This window comes from Hibiscus syriacus, unplaced genomic scaffold (genome assembly GCF_006381635.1).
Source record: "Hibiscus syriacus cultivar Baekdansim isolate YM2019G1 unplaced genomic scaffold, ASM638163v2 tig00110718_pilon, whole genome shotgun sequence".
NCBI classification, from domain to species: Eukaryota; Viridiplantae; Streptophyta; class Magnoliopsida; order Malvales; family Malvaceae; genus Hibiscus; species Hibiscus syriacus.
Window position 1 is genome coordinate 464,397 of NW_024062837.1, and position 21,175 is coordinate 485,571.

General features: G+C 36.9%; 1 protein-coding gene across 1 annotated transcript in view; it reads left to right on the top strand.

Moving 5' to 3' along the window:
* Positions 1-1,227: 1,227 nt before the first annotated feature.
* The window catches only part of LOC120139014, a 73,637-nt gene continuing 53,689 nt past the window's right edge, over positions 1,228-21,175 (top strand). Inside the window, exons 1-16 of the mRNA XM_039154368.1 lie at positions 1,228-1,620; positions 1,700-1,793; positions 2,390-4,569; positions 10,810-10,924; positions 11,239-12,090; positions 12,315-12,579; positions 12,648-13,081; positions 13,231-13,357; positions 13,444-13,568; positions 13,945-14,609; positions 14,724-14,823; positions 14,917-15,033; positions 15,381-15,475; positions 15,749-15,900; positions 16,545-16,600; positions 16,713-16,926. Coding sequence (XP_039010299.1) covers positions 1,331-1,620; positions 1,700-1,793; positions 2,390-4,569; positions 10,810-10,924; positions 11,239-12,090; positions 12,315-12,579; positions 12,648-13,081; positions 13,231-13,357; positions 13,444-13,568; positions 13,945-14,609; positions 14,724-14,823; positions 14,917-15,033; positions 15,381-15,475; positions 15,749-15,900; positions 16,545-16,600; positions 16,713-16,926 — 5,881 coding nt within the window. The 5' untranslated portion in view covers positions 1,228-1,330. The remainder of the gene's footprint in view (positions 1,621-1,699; positions 1,794-2,389; positions 4,570-10,809; positions 10,925-11,238; positions 12,091-12,314; positions 12,580-12,647; positions 13,082-13,230; positions 13,358-13,443; positions 13,569-13,944; positions 14,610-14,723; positions 14,824-14,916; positions 15,034-15,380; positions 15,476-15,748; positions 15,901-16,544; positions 16,601-16,712; positions 16,927-21,175) is intronic.

Sequence of the window (21,175 nt, forward strand, 5' to 3'; positions counted from 1 at the left end):
CGATACTACTATGTAAAGTAGTATCGGTACCCCTTTGGGTATCGGTACTGTTTTTGCATTCAGGAATTTGAGAAATGATGGTAGTATCGATAGTACCGAGTGAGTATCGATACTTCTCTTACCTTTGGTATCAGTACCATATGAACAATACAGGTACTGTTCATGAGGTATCGATACTGTGAGAACATTATCAATACTTCTTGTTCAGAAAAACATTTTGTGTTTAATTCCAAGTTAAAATGAACTTTGAATTATTTTTGAAAAACTTTGAATAAATTTAATTTAAGTCCAAAAACATTTTGCCTTAATTGTTATATCAAAATATAATTTCACATAAACCTAAAAAATAAAGCAAACTAAAAATTAATTTAAACTACAAAATGAATATGAGATTTAAAAAAAACCCGAAACAAAACAAAGAAATCAGAAGAAGAAATCCATAAATAATACTCCATAACACTTGAATCTTCGTTCATATTTTGAGATCTTCATAAAATCTTCAAAAAATTGTTACAAAAATGAGATGGAATGGAATAGACGACGAAACAAACTTCAAAGTATTAAGGGAAAATAAAAAAACAATGAAATAGATTGAAAAACAAACAGAAGAAAAGGGAGAAAATGAAATGGAAGTTGAGAATGAAAGAAAAAGAAAGAAAGAGAGAGGAGCGGCAGAAAGGAAAATGAAAAAAATGAAATGGGAGTTGAAACTAAAACCCTAAATAATATATATATCATATAACATTTTTGTAAATATTTCAAACTTTATTTTATAATTATACCGGGTCGAATCGGATTAAATATTTTTAACTTTAAATCCTAACCCGACATTACCTCATTTATAACACGATCCGATTCAAACTGATTTTTTAAAAAAACCCGATCCTACAAGGTTAGGTTGGGTCGGGTCGAAACCCGTCGGACACGGGTCAAATGCCCATCCCTAGCCCTATTGGTCCAGAAAACCAAAAAACCCGAAGAAACTGAAATCTGATCCGTTGTGTCTTTTTGGGCCGGGTTGGGAAGTTGTCATGTATGTGGGCTTTTCTTAGCTTTCTGCCGGTCCGACATGGCAGCTTTGAACGGGCCATTATTGAGTTTGTTTAAATTTTACTTTATTCTTCTTCTGGGAGAAAAGAAGAAAATAATCACTTAATTATTTAAAACCAATAATTATCTGAACCCAAAAAACCCCAATATTTAATTTGCAAAAGAAGGGAAAAAAAAAAAAAAGCGAGTACGCTTCGTTTCTCGCGAAAATTCTGTTATTTCTCCAGGGGAAGAAACATTATGAACTGATTCGCTTCAAGTAACCGAAATCCTCAAGGAAATGTTCGTCAATAACTTCTTTAAACGGATACTCTCGTCTCTGCTTCGTCCATGGCTGGAGCACGATCTCGAGCTAGACCTCCATTTAGGGTTCATAAATTCCATCGCCATCTCCAAAAACATTCGTCTTGACACCTCAGCTCTCAACCGCCAGATTATCGACGGTTCATCTTCTCCGTGTTTCTTTTTCAAAGAGTTCGTTATCGGAGAGTTGGTTGTTCGATTCTCTGTTTGGTCAGATTCTGCTTTTTCCGTTGAAGCTCGTGGTGTCAATGTTACTCTGTCACTTGAGTAAGTAACGCCATAACTTTTCATATTTTCTATATTGATATGATTTTTTTTAATAATGTCATTATTTTCCCTTGAGAAGAGAAATGGGAGAGGAATGTACTGCAAAGGTGCGGAATTCGAGTACTGCGGTGTTGGAGAGTTTGAAGAATGATTTATCCCTGATAGACCCCGAGGTTTTTTCTTTCCCCATTTTTGTTGTTATTTTTTATAAATTTTAATTGTCTAAAACTATTTCATGTTCATAAGTTGCACCTGACTGACAACAATAAGAAGTAAAGCTCTGTCTTTTTTTGCTATGAATTACTGAACCAATCAATGGAAAATTGGTAATTATTTGGAACAAGAGTAACGTGTAGTAAGCGTTATTCAGTCACATGTTAGTATCGAGTTTATGTAAAAATTTAGCTTCTTAATATTAGATGCCTTTATTTATAAGATTTTGCTAACTATTGTCCTTTGGTTGCTCTGTAAGGTTAGTAATATTTTCTTCCAATGCATTGAAAATGATGAGTAATGATATAAACTACTGCTTTTAATAGAATATAATTACTATAAATAGTATATTAACTGACCTTATCGAATGCCCCAAGGGAACTTGTTATCAAAACCCTTTTTTAATACATGGTTTCGTGAAATCTTTTGCTTATTGAATAATTACATTTAAACTAATAGTTTAACATATCGTTGTTTGATTTGCAATTAAGAGTCTTTTCTTGGTATTTGATGTGTTAAACCGGGTCAAAATAACATAGGCTTTCTTCCATACCAGGGTAGTGCTCTGCATGATATTTTGGCAGCAACCTTGGCTACTGCTTGTGGGAGAAATCGGTTTCAGTCTTCCTTTTTGAATCTCATTCTCCAACATTGCCGTCTACAGATACTTGGCATTAATTTGCAAATACAATTTCCCACCTTAGATGATTCCTTTGTATATCTGTTGAATTTAGAGAAGCTTAATGCAGAATCTCTACATTTTGTTCATGGATGTCTTTGCAGAGGGCTTGTTAATGTGCTCTTTCTACCTCTGAAAGAGGGATCTTTTGTTGTTAGTGGTGATTCCTTTAAGATAATATATAAGAAAAGCAATCAAATTAGCCGTGTTTGTTCCTCCAGTGCACTGGTTACATGCATCAAGTTAAATGATCTTGAACTTGTAGAGTTCAATCTTCGTGTTCCAGAATTAAGTTTCTCATTTTCTCCGGTTGATTTTCCCATTTTCATGGAACTTAGTAATGTGCCCTCGAAAGAATTCAAGCGGGTCAGGAATGGTCGGTATCTGTGGAGACTAGCGGCTATTAAAATAGGTCATGTTATTTCAGCTCCCAAATTATCATGGTACAAGCTAGTGGATTTTACTATTTTGTGGCTACGGTATGTGAATCACTACGAGTATCTGTTGTCGCTAGTTCGATATTCCCCTGATCACTTATCGGAAAGACCTGATATTAAGATACCAAGAGACAAGGTAATTCTGACTTCTGCTAAGCACTATTGGGCGGTGATTTTTAAAATTGAGAAGGAGCTGCCTGCAGAAGCTATTGCACAGGCTCGGAGAATAGCTCGATATAAAGCTTTGTCAAGTGGTCAACAGTCTGAAGATAATTATGCAGAACTCTTTGTTAATGCCCGTTTCAAAACCTTTGTTCAGAAAGTTATGCAAATTATCCTGCCAATGAGGCACCTTCTCTTTTGGAGGACATCTGCAAATCAAGATGACAAGTTTGTTGGAAACCCAGGAAATGTTTCTGAAAGTTCGTATTCACGTTTCCGCTTCATTTTAAGTCTTGGGAAAATTTACATTACCCTGTCCTCAATGAGTGCAGCCCAGATTGCTAATGAAGATGTGAAGTCAGATATTGGGATCTCATATTCAGATGTTTTTTCATTCCGTTTCTCTATTAAAGTGTTTTTACTGATGTACATAGAAGACATCTTTAAACAGTCATTGTCTTTTTCCTGTGGAAAAGTGAAAGTGAAGTATTTCATCAGTTCTGTTGGAGAAGAAAAGGAGAGAATTAAGAATTTGAAAATTATTCTGCAGGGTGAGCCTGCAAAAATCTTTCCCTTCTCAGAAAGCAATAAAACTAGTACCATCAATCATGCTGAAGGTGGTTGTGACTCATGTCTAGAAAATTTTATAGGAAAAATGTGCTTGGATTGGAAACAAGCTTGCAAGCAATTTGAAGAAAGTGAAATCAGGTGCCCTCAAAGTCCACGACTTCTTTTTGAGATGAAAAGCTTTCTGAGACATCCAGATTTGGAAAAGCTAGGCTCTGGGCTTTGGAAATGCAATCTGACAGTGGGAAAGCTCAACATAGCGTTAGGATATTTATCAATGATATCAGTGCTCATGCTTGTTAGGCAGATACAACATGCTCTACACTGGACTCGAGGAAATGGGTGTGGCAGGGATTTCTCATATTCTCCTCGAAATACTGTTCACCATCAAGAGGATAGTTGGGAAAAAAAATATGAGGGCTATTCTAGTAAAATAAAGATGTCCTTTATGAAAATGCTTCCTGGGAAAGACATTCAAATAGGAGTGCTTATGGCTGGTCCTCGCATTCAATTCTCAACTAAGAAGATTGGAACAAGGAATGTAAATGAAGGTGTGAACAACCATATAGTTAGCGGGGGTGATTTTCACCTAGGATTTGATATCCATGATATTGAAGTTGTTGTTTGGCCAAGCTCGAAATCTGGTTTGGCACCAATACATGACTTTATAGTACAGGATGATGAATATCCTGAATGCCTCAGGTTGCAGGAGCCTAAGATACTTGATATTCCAAAATTGGAAAATAATAAGTATAGATCTAAGGATGCAAATTCACTTCATTTCTGTCTGAAATTCAATGGTTTGCAGGCTTACTTGGAGGACATAGTAGACAGACATAAAAACCAAATATTTGTATTAGATCCCATAACATTTCAAATTTCATCTTTCAGGTAGGGATTTTAGCATTGCATTATCTTACACAAATATTGAAAAATTTATGGTTGATTCCTTAAATTCATACATATCTTTTCTTAGCGCATTCAACTTGAAGGGCTATTTGCTAGTTGCTGATTGCTCAGCCTGAGTAAAATTAATATTTTGGTGGAAAATATTTGATTTCATTTGTTGGTCGTAATTTTAATTTGATTTTACTTGTGCATACAGTTACATTTGTTAATTGTTTGATGTTAATAAATTATCATGTACATTTTGAAGTTAGTTTCACTTAAAGTATTATGTTTGGAGTGTGCATTCAGCTGACCCCCTGGCCTTGATTATTATACATATTTTCCAAGTCTCTTATGAACTTTTTTGATGATGTCATAGGGTACTGTTGTCCTATTCAACTTTTAAAGTAAATGATTAAATGAAGTTTATTCTGTTGATTCATTGAATGGTTCATTGTTTATTTTCCATAAAAAATTAATTGCTGGAATAATATTGTATATGTTGAGATGCATCAGATTATTGATTTCTTTTTGTGCTCGTTTCTTTTAGTTGTGAATTTTGCTTTATTTTTTTATATGTGACAATTTAGTAGAACATGCTTCTTTTAAAAATATATATGGATTGTATTGAGGAATACACCTCTTGCTTTAAACACATGATTTCTTTTTTTTTTTGATAGGAATGGGAGGTCTCATTAAAAACCTCCCACTTAGTAGTCCTTTACCGTGAGGCAAGAACGTACTAACAGTAGGAGGAAAAGAGTACCTCAATTCATTAATAAAAAACCGATTACATAAGACTTCAAAATAAACTCCTAGAAAATACAAAAACCATAACGCACTCCTCTATCACTTAAACAGGAAAGCAGACCAACAAACTAGAACAAGATACACCATCACCCAATCCCCTCCTTTGCTAGTTTATCCGCCTCAATATTACAACACCTAGGAGTCCACCGCACAATAAACTGTTTAAAAGAAACAATATACACAATTTCCTTAACAAAAAATATTGAGAAAAACAGGAGGCAAAGCCTGTTCATTAATCAAGTCCACTGCTTGCTTGGAATCACTCTCAATGATTAGCCTACCTTTCGAAGCCCACTCTGAAGAAACAAATATGTCAATGCCTTTACTGATAGCTTTCAGTTCTGCAGTAATCGGAGAAGTAGAATCGATATTTTCTGAAAAAGAAATAAGTGTAACCCGGTTCCAATCTCTGAGAATGCCCCCAATTCCCGCCTTCATCCCAACTCTACTAACAGCCCCATCCTCATTCAACTTAAAAAAATCCACTGGAGGAAGGCTCCAGCAATGCACTTTCCTTTTCGGCTCCTTACTAGAAGAAAGTTTGTCCGCCAAAGAAGGATCTCCAATTAAAGAATCCATCTGGATAGATAGAAGGGGAAACTTTGCTAAAAACCAAGTAGCTAGTTTAAAACGAACATAGAAGAACAGTGAAAGTCTGTCCAGTTTTCCTTTTTCAAAAATGATTTCATTTCTTATCTTCCAGATTGACCAGAAAATTACTCTCGGAATAAACTTCCACATAGCAGAAGTAGGCCGTAAAACAGACCAAGAACTAAGCAAGGAGGGAGGGTCAGACGGAAGGGCTAACCGAACACCCCAATATGATATAATTTTATTCCACAGTTCCCATGAAACATTACAGGTAATAAATAGATGCTGAATAGTTTCTTCCCTTTGATTACATAAAGGGCAGAGAATATTCTCCCCTAATTGAACCCCTCTTTTCACCAATTCCACTCTCACATGTATTTTTTGGTGGGACAGTTTACAAAGGAAAGTCTCTACTCTAGGAGGAACCAAACCCAACCAAACACATTCATTCCACCGAAATGAATTGTCATAAATAGGAGAAAGCTAATTCCTGCATGCTTTAACAGAGAACAACCCCTCACCCGGGCCATCCCACAACAAACAGTCTTCCAATGCCTCTACAAGTTTGATGTCTTTTAGCCTATTCAGAAGCTCTACCAACTGCTCCACTTCCCAATCACAAAGATTCCTCCTAGTCTTAATATTCCACTCCCATCCATTCAAATCAAAACTCCCGAAGTCAGCCACCTTACCACATTTGTTTGAAGATAAAGCAAAGTTCCTAGGAAAAACTTGTTTCAAAGGAAAATCTCCAAGCCAAGTATCACTCCAAAAGGAAATAGAATTACCATTCCCTAATTGTAACTTTGCATATGATCTAAGACAAGCTCCAATAGTATCATCCTTGATAAAGTCATTAACAATTCCCCTCTAAATCCAAGAATCTTTTTGGGCTAGGACCTTGCTTATATCCATGGAATGACAACTCACATTATGTTTGCTACACAAAAATTTCTTCCAAATGGAATTTTTTTCATTAGCAAATTTCCAAACCCACTTTCCCAACAAAGCTCGGATTGTAATATTCAAGTCGATAACTCCCATACCACCACCACTCATCGGTTTGCATACCTTATCCCACCTCACCCAATGCATTTTCTTCTTCCCAACCCCTCCACCCCATAAAAAATTCGACATTAAAGAATTTAACCGTTGAGAAATAGTAGAAGGTATCTTAAAAATCGATAAATAGAAGATAGGTAAGGATGACAACACCGACTTAATAAGCACCAATCTACCAGCCATAGATAAAGAAGTAGCTTTCCACCCTGCCAATTTCTTGTCGAAATTATCAATCACCAGCTCCCACAGCTTCTCTGAATTCTTTGATGCCCCTAATGGAAGGCCTAAGTATATCGTGGGAAATGAACAAGTAGAACAACCTATATCCGACGCCCACTCATCAAGGATGTCATTCTCTACATTAATACCAAATAGTTTGCTTTTGGCTAAATTGATTTGAAGTCCCGTCATTAGGCTGAAAATTCTCAGAACTCTTCTAACATTCTTAATTTGAGTAATTGATGCTCGAAAAAAGATAATTAAATCATCTGCAAACTGAAGGTGAGACAAGGTAAAGGAGTTTTGATACTTGCCAAAAGAGAAACCTTGAAACAAATCCAAATCCACTGCTTTAGTCAGCATCTTATGAAGTAATTCCCCTACCACATTAAACAGAAAAGGAGAAAGGCTGCAACCTTGCCTCAGGCCTTTAGCAATAGCAAACTCTTCCGTTGGAGAGCCATTCACTAGCACCGAAATAAAAGGTGTGGAAATACATTGTTCGATCCAAGAACACCACTTCTCGCCAAAATTCATCTCTTTCAGAATCCTTAAAAGAATATGCCATTCCACTGTGTCATAAGCTCTACTGAAATCCACCTTAAAAGCCACCCCTTTAAGCCCTTGCTTCCTCCAAAAATCAATTCCTTCATTAGCTAAGTAGGAGCAGTCCAACAATTGCCTTCCCGGTATAAAAGCAAACTGTGTAGGGCTAATAATATCCATGCTGCAAGATAGGATTCTTTTAGAAAGAACTTTAGAAAGTATTTTGTAGAGGCTGCCGACAAGACTAATAGGCCTATAGTCTTCAATACTTTGAGGATTACTGTTCTTAGGAATCAAGGTTAAAAATGCATGATTGACCCCATGATCCCACACCTTTCCTTTATAAAAATCTGTGAAAAACTCCATAATCTGCTCCTTAAGATAAATCCAATATTTTTTATAAAAACCCATTGTAAAACCATCCGGGCCCGGAGCTTTTGCACTATCAGAGGAAGAGATTGCTTGCCACACTTCTTGTTCAGAAAATTCCACCTCCAAAAAATGCACTTTGAGAAGCAGTTAACTGCGCAAAATCAAAATTAAAGCCCTCTACCTCCAAAGCTGAAATAGTATTGTATGCAGTTTTGAAGAAATTTGTCCGATGTGTTTATTAAGTGGAGAAACGGTTCAACATTTGTTTATTGTCTGCCCTGTGGCTCATGAGGTTTGGTATAAGTTTCTCAGTCTGTGGCACGTTAGCACAGTTTTGCCTGGGGATATTTCTACTCTTCTCAGTTCTTGGCCTGATTTGGTGGCTAATTCACTTATCTGGAAATTAGTTCCAGCAGTGGTTCTTTGGTCGATATGGAATTACCGAAATTCTATTGTTTTCGATAACAAGGTTATGGACAGACTTTCACTTTTCTTCATCGTAAAGCTCAGGCTAGTTAAATGGTTTATAGCAAAGTTCCATCAAGTGCAGATTACGGTGGACTTGTTAATATCTGACCCTACTTTAGCAGATGGTTTCAAGGGTCTTCACGCTACTAATAGGTCTGTCCAGAATTGGCTCCCTCCACCAGCTGATTTCTTTAAATTTAATGTCGATGGTGCAGTGAAAAAGGATGGGATGGCGGGTGGCATTGGGGGTATCCTCAAAAATCATAACGGTTTCGTTTTAGCAACATTTTCAGAAAGCAGATGGCCAGGGCCACCCCCTTTAGCAGAGTTGAAAGCTATTAGAAAGGCTGTTGACATTTTCTACTCCTCTGTTTGGGCTTCTAAGGGCATATTAATTCTGGAAACTGAATGCAAGAATGCAGTGGAGTGGGTCAACTTTCCAAGTCTCTCTCCGGTGTTTTTTAGTAATTTAATCAAGGAAATTAAGTCTTATGTACTGTCCAGGGGTTTGGTAGTGCAGTTTATTCCTAGGTGTAGTAATTGGGAAGCAGATAAGTTGGCTAAGGCAGGGATTGGCTAAGTATTTGATATTTTGTAAAGGTTTCTAATGTATGCTTCTGTTATTAATAAAATGAGGTACTCTTTTCCTCCTTCCGCTGGATGACCTTTTTCCAAAGGGTCAACTATGAAGGAGGTTTTTAATGAGACCTCCAACTTCTATCAAAAAAAAAAAAATTTAGCACACTGGCTCTTATAGATACTGGATCCGTCATAAAGTCCCCATCCACTTTTAAAGAATGGATTGAATTGACCCTATTCCTTTTCATAGCAGAAAGGTGGAAAAACCTCGTATTTTTGTCTCCATCTTTTATCCATCTACTTCTTGAATTTTGACACCAAATGCTCTCCTCAATCCGAAGCAGCCTCCATAGCTCACACTTGAAATCTACCAACTGATCCCACTCCCCCTTGGATAGAAATCCAACTTGAGACTTTCTTTCCAGATCACAAATCTTCACTTCAAGCAATGAAATGGAGTCTGACAGCCCTAAGTGGCTACTACCAGGCCATTTTCTGATATGTTTTTTTGCAGATTGTAACGTCCTGAAGATACCCCCTCCCTTCTTCTTATTCTTCTCCTCTGCCAGCAGGTCTTCAACCAACACATCAAAACCTTTTTCCTCTAACAGAAAATTAAAAAATCTAAAAGGTTTAGGGCCCCAATTGAGACTACTAACTTCCAACAACACAGAATTGTGGTCTGAAATCGAATTAGGTAATAGGCTTTGAGAAAGCTTTGGAAAATTGTTAAGGAAACTGCCGCAAATAAGGAAACGATCAAGACGAACCCACGTTGACTCTTCCCTCTTGCTACACCATGTGAAAGCACCTCCCGACATGGGAAAATCGATAAGATTAGCACGTTGGGCAAAAGATCTGAGAATATCAATTGTGTGCCAATTTTGAGATTTCCCTTTCTTTTCTTCAGGATCAAGATACGCATTAAAATCACCCCCAATACAGACCGGTCTGTTCACTGATAAAACGAAATTCAACAATTCCTCAAAAAAATCCTCCTCCTCCGATTCAATAGCAGGGCCATAGACATTAATAAAAACGAACTCCTTTTGAACATTCAAAAAATTCCCCACCAGAACCAAGAACCTACTGTGAACTAGCTGATTTGTGACTTTGATCACACTATCATTCCACATGCTAATCAACCCACCCTTTGACCCCTGGGCAGGAGACACCAACGCTCCCTTTAAAAGACTTCCTCCTATCCTCCTAGTTATCGACACATGACAATGTTCCAACTTAGATTCTTGAATAAAAATCAAGACAGGTTTAATCTTCTTAACCTGCCTTGCGACAGCAACACGTTTTTCTCTTCTCCCTAAACCTCTAATATTACACGAAAGAATACTTAAATTTTGCATAAAAAAGCTTAACTCCCAAACACATGATTTCTTGAAAGCTATATGATTCTTAACCAACATGGCATGTACTTGGCCAATAATTTGTTCCTGCCTATAATATTTGTGAATCATGTATCTTGATTCCCTTCTGTTATCCCTGTTTTACTTCAACAATTCAATTATTTTTATGCTGTGCAATTTTCAATCATGGTCCTTTGTATACTTTTGATGACCAGTAATTATTTATCTGTCTCAGGCAGTGTGCTCATTCGTTTAGCACAACCTCTATTGCTTTTTCGACTGTGTTTTATGGGCTGGCCATGGGATTTACGCTGTTATTATTTATGGATGATTTGTCTGCTTGCATTCAGGTGATTATTTTTCAACTCTTGTTGTCTGATTGGCTTTGACCTTCCTATTATTTTTAAACATGTGATTGTGATACTTTTGGCGTTTTTCATATAAAGCACAATATAATTATGGATGAGTTATTGCAGCATTATTTATCTTAACTCTTAACAACTCATTAAATGCACTTGAAATAGTTTTTTAGCATCCATCTGTCTGTTCTCATTGTCTCTTTTCCCTAATATTCAAGTCAAAAACCTTGTTATTCGTTTTGTTTCATTTACATGCTTACTTAACCTTATACAAATGAATGAAAATTAAATGTTACTTGTTCCAGGCTCTCACTGATTTGTATTCTGATCTATCACATCTTTGTAACAACTTTGGTTCACCTGGTAATGAATCCTTCCAAATATTGAGACATGGTATGGTTTCTGGGGTTTACGAGGATGAAGAGCTTCCAAATGCGACACCCTTGATATGTAATAATACGCTGTTTTTAATTAATGGCATCTTTAAACTCAAGTCAATGGATATCTTTCTCTGTAGTTCTAGGATAAGCAATGAAGCAAGGAGTTCTAAGATGGCTATTGGTGCTGTTAGTAGCACAAATTCAGCTGCAAATAACTTATCTGATTATGGTATTTGGATTTCACTCCCTCGAATGTGTTTTGACATATTATACGAGGAAATGAAACTGGAGTTAGTCATTGATTTATCAGGAATTCAATCTGTGATCATCAGATACCAGGAGAACATGAGAAAAAGGTTTACTCGCTCTGCAGTTAAAGAGTTTCTTCTTTGTTCACACAATTGCTTATATGAGGTATTTTCATCTCATTGCATATTTACTTTATTGTTGAGTCTGCCTGAGAATTTGTCATCATCAACTAGTGTGAATGAGATGCGAGATGTTTCTACTTCTGAGGTAAATACATCAAGCGCAGTGTCTAGCACAGAACAGTCCCCAATTGTAGAATCTTCTGATTTTCTTCAAAAGTTGACCTTTACTTCAAATATCCCAGTGCCAGCTTCAAGCCATTGGATATTCATAAATATTGTAGTCGATGAGGTGTTTGTGACAAGGTGTTCAGTGAAAAATATTCTGATTGATGCACAAAAAATAAATAAGCTGCTGTCATCTCTTTATGTCGGGGCAAAATCCCAGACGATTACTTGGGAAATCCAGGTGCGAGTTTTGTAGATAATTTGGGACCAGCTTTTGCTGATGTCATCTTTTATGTTCAATGCTCACACATTATAATTTGGGACCAGCTTTTGCTCTGTTCTCTTGGAATAGTTAAATATTGTGGATAATGCATGACTTAGCCACCCTACATTTTACATAATTTATGCCTTCGGAAATTTTATTGGGTTCAATCACGTTGTGACAAATGACAAATGATTGGGCAGGGAGGTTTTCTTTGCCTTGAAGCAAAAGCTTTGGCAATGTTTATCCAGTGCACTGCTTCCTACGTACATCACATTAAAAATGCATTATCTATTGTGCAATCAACTGCAAGGAGCATGCAAAAACCTGCACATAATGATCATTCTTTTGGTGGACATTCCCAAGAGATGCTACTTACATCTCAGCAAGTCAGACAGGAACATCCCAAAGCTTTTAGTTTTGATGTCTCTCAATTTTCTCTTGCTCTTATCGTTGAAAGTGAATCAAGTAAGTAAATCCCTTCTTAGTTGGATTTTTAATTAACATTTCTTTCAATAGTTAATCTGCTTGCACAGGTCATATTCAGGAATTTGTGTTGGAGCTTGATCTTGTTCTGAACCTTGATTTGGATAATATGCAAAGGAAGTTTATGTTTAAGCTTTCTCGACTATCAATTTTTTCTCAAGTCTTTCAACAAAGTGGAGAAGAAGAAATCCAAATTCTTCATTCTTCTACCCAGTCAAAGTTATCTTCTCAGCCTTTATCTGGGGAATCTTCTGTAGCCTTTAAGCATGAAAATGGTCATTTTCCGGATGGTGACAGTTATTCTAGAGCTTCTGCTTCTGAGGGGTTTATTTGCTTTCGTCATCAAGACTATATCTTGAAACATTTAACTGCTTGTTTATCAGTTGAGAAAGCCGAAGTTATTCCATTAGATTCAGAACAGGTTTGGGTTGGCAGTGGTTCTATTTCAGGTTTTGATATGAAAATTACGTTGTCTGAACTAGAGGTAAGAAATTCTTTAGCTTTTCCTGGTTCTACATAAAACTTTTATGCTTTTGTTGAATTTTTCAGATGCCTTCATTATAGCCTACTCTTATCCTGTTTCTGACCGACTGTTATTCATGTTGCTGGATCTAACCTTCTTTGCAACATCAGGTGATTCTGTCCATGGTCTCATCCTTCTCTGGGTTATCTGTCAATGGCTCAACTGGTGAATCTGTGCAAAGGAACTGGTCTTATAACCCTCAAGATGAAAATAACTTTGAGGCTAGGATTCCTAATGGTAAATTATTTTCTAATTGTTTTATGTCTGTTGCTTGCAAGTTTTAATGATTTTATACCAATTATTATTACTCATGATATGCCCAGGGGCAATTGTTGCTATTCAAGATGTACATCAGCATCTCTACTTCACAGTTGAAGGTGGAGAAAATAAGTATGCTATAGGTGGTGCAGTTCACTATTCTTTTGTCGGAGAAAGGGCACTTTTCAGGGTATATTACTACATTTTCCATTTTCTTAAATGTTTTGTTTTAGAAAATTAAGATCTCAATTTTTCTAATTCTCTTAGAGTATAATGCTGTTAATGCCAAAAGATGTGTTGTTACTTCAAATTTTTAATTACCATTTTTTCCTTGTCTGTTATCCCTGTCATTATTAGCTATTTTGTTGAAATATGTAAATAGTTATTATCAGATACTTCTTATTAGGTTACTGCTATTAGCACATGTTGAGGAGGGAGCCGTATTATGATTAATTATGGCCTATGGAAACAGTAAACAATTCATTCACCATTCCCCCTTCGAACAGATTTATTAATTGTAAATATTTATTCTTTCAAATTCATTTCTGATGTCGTAATATGTACAGGTCAAGTACCACACACAAAGGAAATGGAGCTCATCAGTGTTTTGGTTCTCCTTGATATCATTGCATGCTAAGGACAACTCAGGAGAGCCATTGCGATTAAATTCTAATCCAGGATCAGGTTTTGTTGAGCTCTCCAGCACCTCTGATAATGCTTGGTCACTTTGGAGAGTTATTTTCTATGAATCAACTTATGAGGGTGACATTGACTGGGAGCCTTACAATCATGTGCTTAGAAACACATTTTACCTGGTGAACAAGAAGAATGACTGTGCTGTTGCTTTCAATGATAGGGTTCCAGTGTTTGTCAAAAAGCCTGGAAATCCATTCAAGTTCAAAGTGTTAAGTGATGTTTCTGTTGCTCAAGAAGTTGCGACACATGATATGTACTTTATGAACTCTTTTGGAACCAAGATAGATCTTGGAGCACATGAAGATGGAAAGAGAAGTTACTGGCAAAGTGGAAAACTGCCTTGCATTGGTATTGGTATTGACAAAGTTTCTTTAACCATCTTCCATGAATTTTCAGATGCAAATGACAGGTTTCCTCTCCTTCATGCTTGCATTTTTGATACTCAACTTAATTTACAAATGCTCTCCACTAAATCCAGAGTTATAAGCACTTCAAAGGCTTTGCTTCAATATTTTGATGCTCAGGCAAACTTCTGGTGAGTGTTCTCCTCATAACATAAAGGAAATAATTTTATTAGCGGATACATTCCCCTGGAATTAATTTTCCATTTAAATGCATGTTTAATTATTTTCCCACCTGTTCATTGCAGGAGAGATTTTCTTCACCCTGTTGAAATATGTATTTTCTATCGTTCTAGTTTCCAAAATCCACATGGTGTGCCTGTTCATGTCTATTGTAGAACCAAAGAGGTTCAGAGTTTTATATGTTGTATCATGTTTCTTTTATGATTCCTGTATAGTATGTATGAAATGCTGACCTACAATGCTCTGGCTTATCGGCAGTTGGAGATATCTCTAAATGAGCTTTCATTGGACATTCTTCTTTTTATGATTGGGAAATTAAATTTGGCTGGTCCATTTTCCCTGAGAAACTCTATGATTCTGGGAAACTGCTGCAAGGTTAGGTTGCATTTCCTGTGTAGTTCTCTCCCTTATTTAACCAACTCAACTGAAAGAACAAATCATGATTGACCTGATGTCAATATCTGTTCTTGTATCTGATGAAAATATATTTCAGGCTGTATCAAAAAGTCGTACTGGCTAGAATTTCTGTGATCACCATTCCTTGCATTACTGGACTCATAATTTTGAATATTTTTCATGGGTTAAATTCTAACAAAGAATGGTTGGGGTAAATTGTGACTAACCCACCAGCTTATTCTCCCTCCTGCTGCTTACTGTCATCCATCAGAGATTGTTATACCTCTGAATTCTTTTCTTAATTATTATCATTTCTATTATGGCAGGTGGAAAACCAGACAGGTTTGAATCTTCTTTGTCGCTTCTATGGTAAGCAAGGTGTGACAGTGGGCAGGAAACAATCCGTGTCCCTTTTTCTAAGGTATCCTTGTAATGCATAAATCACTTCTCACTGGTCTTTTGCCTAAACTTATATTATTGATTTGTTTTAAATTGTTAGTTGTTTTCTTGCATGACTTAATTTTTTGTTGGTTCTATTAACCTTGTTATAAGTTTTCCTATATAAATCCTACATATTTTTATTTACAGTGCATGTGTGCTTTTGCTGTTAATTTATGCATATCCATTTTTATTGGGTGTTTGAGGTCGATTTTCTTTATTCATTAGTTGATCTTGTTCTATGCATGTTTGTAAGGCTTTCGGCTTTTGTACATCAGCCACCAGATCCAGAGCCACTTGTTTCAGTCCAGCTTTCTCTTCCTGGTTCATTTTCAACTTCACCAATTCATCTTTCTCTTCTAGGAGCTCAAGCACTTGCTTGGAGAACACGTATATTGTCACTCCAAGGTATGTGAATCTGCTACCTTCACCATGCACTTCTTTAAAAGAGTTTCACTGAGGTGATTTGTCCCTTTTTGTGGAGGGTTAAAAGAGACTTGAAGTAGCAAAATAGTACCACTATGTGGTGAGGAGTTAAAATGTAGCGTTGGTTTATAACTTCAACTAGAATAGAATGGAACATGCTCTCGTTAACCTAAATTCACTCGGGGCATGGAACCATCTAAATACGGACCCAATTGTAAAATTGTTTTAGGGATCAGTAAAATCTCAAAGTTTATCTAGTGAAGAAAGTAAAGTATAATAAAGGAATTCATGATCTCTGATTCTCTGTTTTATTTGTCAAAATCAGCCATGTTGAATTATTATGTATTTATGAGTCTTTTATGATAAAAAATTATTAGTCTTAGGAGTCTTTGTAATCTCTATCTCTGGATAGAATTTTATCTTTACCGGAAAAATCCTCTTGAAGTGTTTATTTTGAGGTTGAATTCTTGTTCTTTCATTTCTAAATTTTGGCTGGTTGTTTGACAATATTCTGCTTGCTAAAGGATAATTTCAAGAATTAAATTCAGTTACCTTATATATATGATCCTATATAGGTCTTATCTGGACTTTTTCTTTTTTTCTTCCCTGCTCCCATCTTTGAACAGATTCAAAATCTTACCCTGGGCCTTTTGTTGTGGTTGACATTTCAAGGAAAGCAGAGGTATTGCCTAGATTTGTGTTGACCTTCTTACATATGCACAATTTACACACACACACACTTGCATTCTAACGTTCTTAGCTTGTTCTTTCTTGATATTGATGATACATTGTAGGATGGTTTGTCAATAGCAGTTTCTCCATTAATCAGAATACATAATGAAACTAAATTGTCTATTGAGCTACGAATTAGACGACCTGAACCAATGGACGATGAGTTTGCATCTGTGTCCTTGAAGGCGGGTGATACATTTGATGATTCCCTGGCTTCATTTGATGCTATAAATTTGTCTGGAGGAGCTAGAAAAGCATTGATGTCGTTAAATGTTGGTATGTTGTTGCTAACACTGCAGCTTAAATTTACTTTTTTACAATCCTTCAATTTCTTTTGCTTGGTGTATTGCACATCCTCATCTTTTGTATTATTATCCTTGGTTATGCTCTTACAATGTGTGTTATAGGCTTTGGATTTGATGGGGGAGTATGCTTCTGCTGGAGTTGGTAATGTGTGTGTAAAAGTTGTTAAAGAATAGATGTTCTTTTTTCTTGCACTTGCATTTGGGGTTGTGTCATCAATTTGGTTGTAGCTTTAAATGAATTAAACATATTTATCACACTTTCATAACCCTCATCCCAAAGGGTTCTAATATTGGTGGTTTAGATGATTTCAGACCTATTAGTTTAGTAGGTGGAATGTACAAGATCCTTTCGAAATGTCTTTCGAGAAGGTTGAGGAATTGCATGGATGATGTTATTAGTGCTTCGCAATTTGCCTTCGTTCCTGGTCGACAAATTTTGGACTGTTCTTTCATAGCCAATGAAGGAATAGATTTTTGGATAAAGAAAGGTTTGAAGCGTTGCGTCTTTAAGGTTGATTTTAGGAAGGCGTATGATACGGTGGATTGGGATATTTTGTTTAAAGTAATGGATAAAATGGGTTTTGGAGAAAAATGATGCAGTTGGATAAGATGTGTGACTACAGCCTCGGTGTCAGTTTTGGTTAATGGTGTGCCTACAGAGGAATTTCCTATGACGAGGATTTAGACAGGGCTGCTCCCTTTCCCCATTATTTTTTTTGATAGGAATAGGAGGACTCATTAGGAACCTCCCTCATAGTTTACATTTGATGTAAACTAATTGAGGGAGGAAAAGAGCACCTCATTTTATTGAAAAACCAGAATTACATAAGATACACAAAACATCCTGATCCTGAGAAACACAGGATAAACATAACACTCTAACCCTCGAAAATACACCATGACCATAATACAAATAGCGATGGGAGAAAATCACCCATCAGCCTAACCCCACACCAACACTATCGTAAAGTACAACACTAAGCCTTCAACAGTCATCCGATTCCCTGTTTAGCTAACCTATCTGCCTCCATATTGCAACTCCTAGAAACCCATCTCAGAACAACACCCTTTGTAGAAACAAGAACTCCTATTTCCTCCACCAACTCACTGAAAATAGTAGGGGAAGGTTGTCGTTTTAAAATCCAATCTACTGCATATTTGTTATCACTTTCCAAAATAAGTCTTTCCTTGTTGGCCCAATCGGATGAAAAGAAGAAGAGCAATCCTTTCTTAATCGCTTTCAGTTCAGATAGTATAGGGGGACCAGGGCCCACTGCGGAAGAAAAATTAGCTAAAGTGCAGCTGTAGGAGTCTCTCAAAACACCACCAATACCACCCTGCATCCCATCTCCAGTCACTGCTCCGTCAACATTGAGTTTGAACATATCAGATGGCGGAGGAGTCCAGCAAATAACCTTCTTAGAACTCGAATTAGAGGGTAATAAATCCGCCCGCGTAGGATCCCCTACTAGAAGGTCTGTCAGAATCCGAACCCCAGGGTATTTAGCCAAGAACCATTTAGCCAATCTAAATCTAGTAATGAAGAACAGAACAGTAGAGTCACATATGCCGTTTTCAAATACAACCTGATTTCTGGCCTTCCAAATAGACCAAAATATGACAGCCGGAATAAACCTCCAAATAAGGGAATTATTCCTTAGGTTCGACCACGAGCACAAAATTGAAGAAGGGTCTTGAGGCATCACCGTAGAGATATTCCATAACCTTAGAAATTTACTCCACAAATCCGAGGCAATAGGGCACGATAGGAACAGGTGTGCAATAGATTCATCCTGAGCATAACACAGAGGACAAAGAACATCCGAAATCTGAAGTCCTCTTCTCTTCAATTCCACTCTCACTGCCACTTTCTGATGACAAATCTGCCATAAAAAAGTTTGTACTCTTGGAGGCGCCAATCCATCCCAAACCCACTTCTTCCATACAAAACTCCCTTCCGAACTATCTTGTAACGATAATCGACAAGATTTGACCGAAAAAATGCCATCCCCCTTTCCTGACCAACCCAAAAAATCATCCACACATCGTGACAACGACGACTTGTCAATCAAAGACATAAAAGCAATCCACTGGTCCAATTCCCAATCACACAAAATTCTTCTAAGTTGTATATTCCAAACCCAAACATCATCTTCATACTCACCAAACTCAGAGACCATCCCCCATTTGTTTGTCGACAAAGCATAAATTCTTGGGAATTGTCTTTTCAAAGGCAGATTAGAAATCCAAACATCATTCCAAAAAGCAATCGACCGCCCTTTCCCCATTATTGTTTAATTTAATAGCAGAGCTTCTCAATCTAATGCTTCATAAGGCGGTCTCTATGAGGCTGTTCAGTGGTTTGGTTGTAGGTAAAGACGACGATTTTTATATGTTATCTCATCTTCAATTTGCGGACGACTTAATAATTTTCTGTAATGCATCCAAGACGGAAATTTTAAATATTAAGAGAGTTCTAAGAGTTTTTGAAGGTATGTCCGGTCTCCAGCTTAATCTTAGCAAAAGCAAATTATTTGGAATCAACATTACTGAGGAAGAGATCAAGGAGTGGGCTGGTGATCTTGGGTGTGCAGTGGGTACTCTCCCGTCTGATTATTTAGGGCTGCCGCTTGGAGCAAACATAAATTCTTCTACTTTGTGGGATTCGGTTGTTCAGAAATTTTTTAAGAAGTTATCGGGTTGGAAGGCAAGAACACTTTCTTTGGCAGGGAGATTGGTATTGTTGAAATCGGTATTGAGCTCTCTTCCTACTTACTTTCTGTCTATGTTTAAAATTCCAGTAGCAGTGAATTCGAAGTTGAATTCCATCATGGCTAATTTTTTACGGGGAGAAGCTGCAGAGTATAACAAAATATACTGGGTAAACTGGTCCACAGTGTGTAAACCAAGAAGCTGTGGTGGTCTGGGTGTGCTGAATATTAATTTTATGAATAGGGCATTATTAGAGAAATGGTTTTGGAAGTCTGCTAATGGTGGGGGATCAATTTGGAAGAAGATGATTTGCTCCAGATACAATCTGAACACCAATCTGATTTTTTTCAATAGCAAATTACTAAATAATGCATCTTGGATGTGGAAATTGGTGGTTAATAATCACTATAAAGATGATCAGTTTGGTGAGAAGGTTTGAAGTATGTTTCAAGTTAAAGTGGGTGATGGGAAGAGCATCAGTTTTTGGTTCGATATTTGGGCTCTATATCATCCTTTGAAGACTGCTTTTCCGAGAATTTTTTCTATTTCTTTGAATAAGTTCGGGACGTTAAATGAGTTTGGTGAGTACAAATCTTCAGGGTGGTCTTGGTATGTTTAGTTGAGAAGAAACCTGTGTGATTGGGAGCTGGAAGAGTTTTCAAATTTTCTAACCATCATTCATAACTTTTGTCTCTTCAAAGAGTTCAAAGATGGTTTGATTTGGAGAGGGAACGGGGAAGGTATTTTTTCTGTCAACTCTTGTTTGAAGACCTGTTTTTTAGAATCGGCAGAAGACAAATTTTAGGAAAATTGTATTTGGAAGGGGTTGGTGCCTCCAAAAGTAGAAGCTTTTATGTGGCAATTAGCGCACCAAAAATTGGTCGTAAAGTCGGAATTACAGAAAAGAGGGGTTTCGGGGATTGTTGATATTTCTTGTCCTATGTGTAAAAAGGAGTTTGAATCTGTCACTCATATATTTTTCTCCTGCACAGTTGCATGGTCCATTTGGAATAAGTTTCTGAATTTTTGGAAACTTAGTTCAATTCTTCATGTTAATGCTCAAGGATTTTTACTTGCTTGGTTTGATATGGTGCCTGCTTCTTTTGTTTGGTCCTTAATTCCGGGAGTAGTGTTTTGGACTATTTGGAAATTCAGAAATGAGGTGGTGTTCGAAGGAAGGTCTTTAGATCAGGTTGAGCTATTTTTCATGGCTAGGATTAGGCTTGCTTCATGGTTCTTAGCTAAGTTCAACGATGTTCCTACCTCTAAAGACTTATTATTGATCCATCTATTGCAGATTCTTGTTGTTCTTCTAGAAATTCGGTTCATAAAGTTATCTCCTGGATCCCCCCTCTTAAGGGTTACCTAAAATTGAATGTGGATGCAACAGTTTGCAAAGATTAGAGAAAGAGTGGTGTAGGCGGTTTATTAAGAGATGAGTTTGGCGATATCAAGGGTTCTTTCAAAGAAACAGCTGTTCCAGGCCCTCCTACTTTGCTGGAATTTAT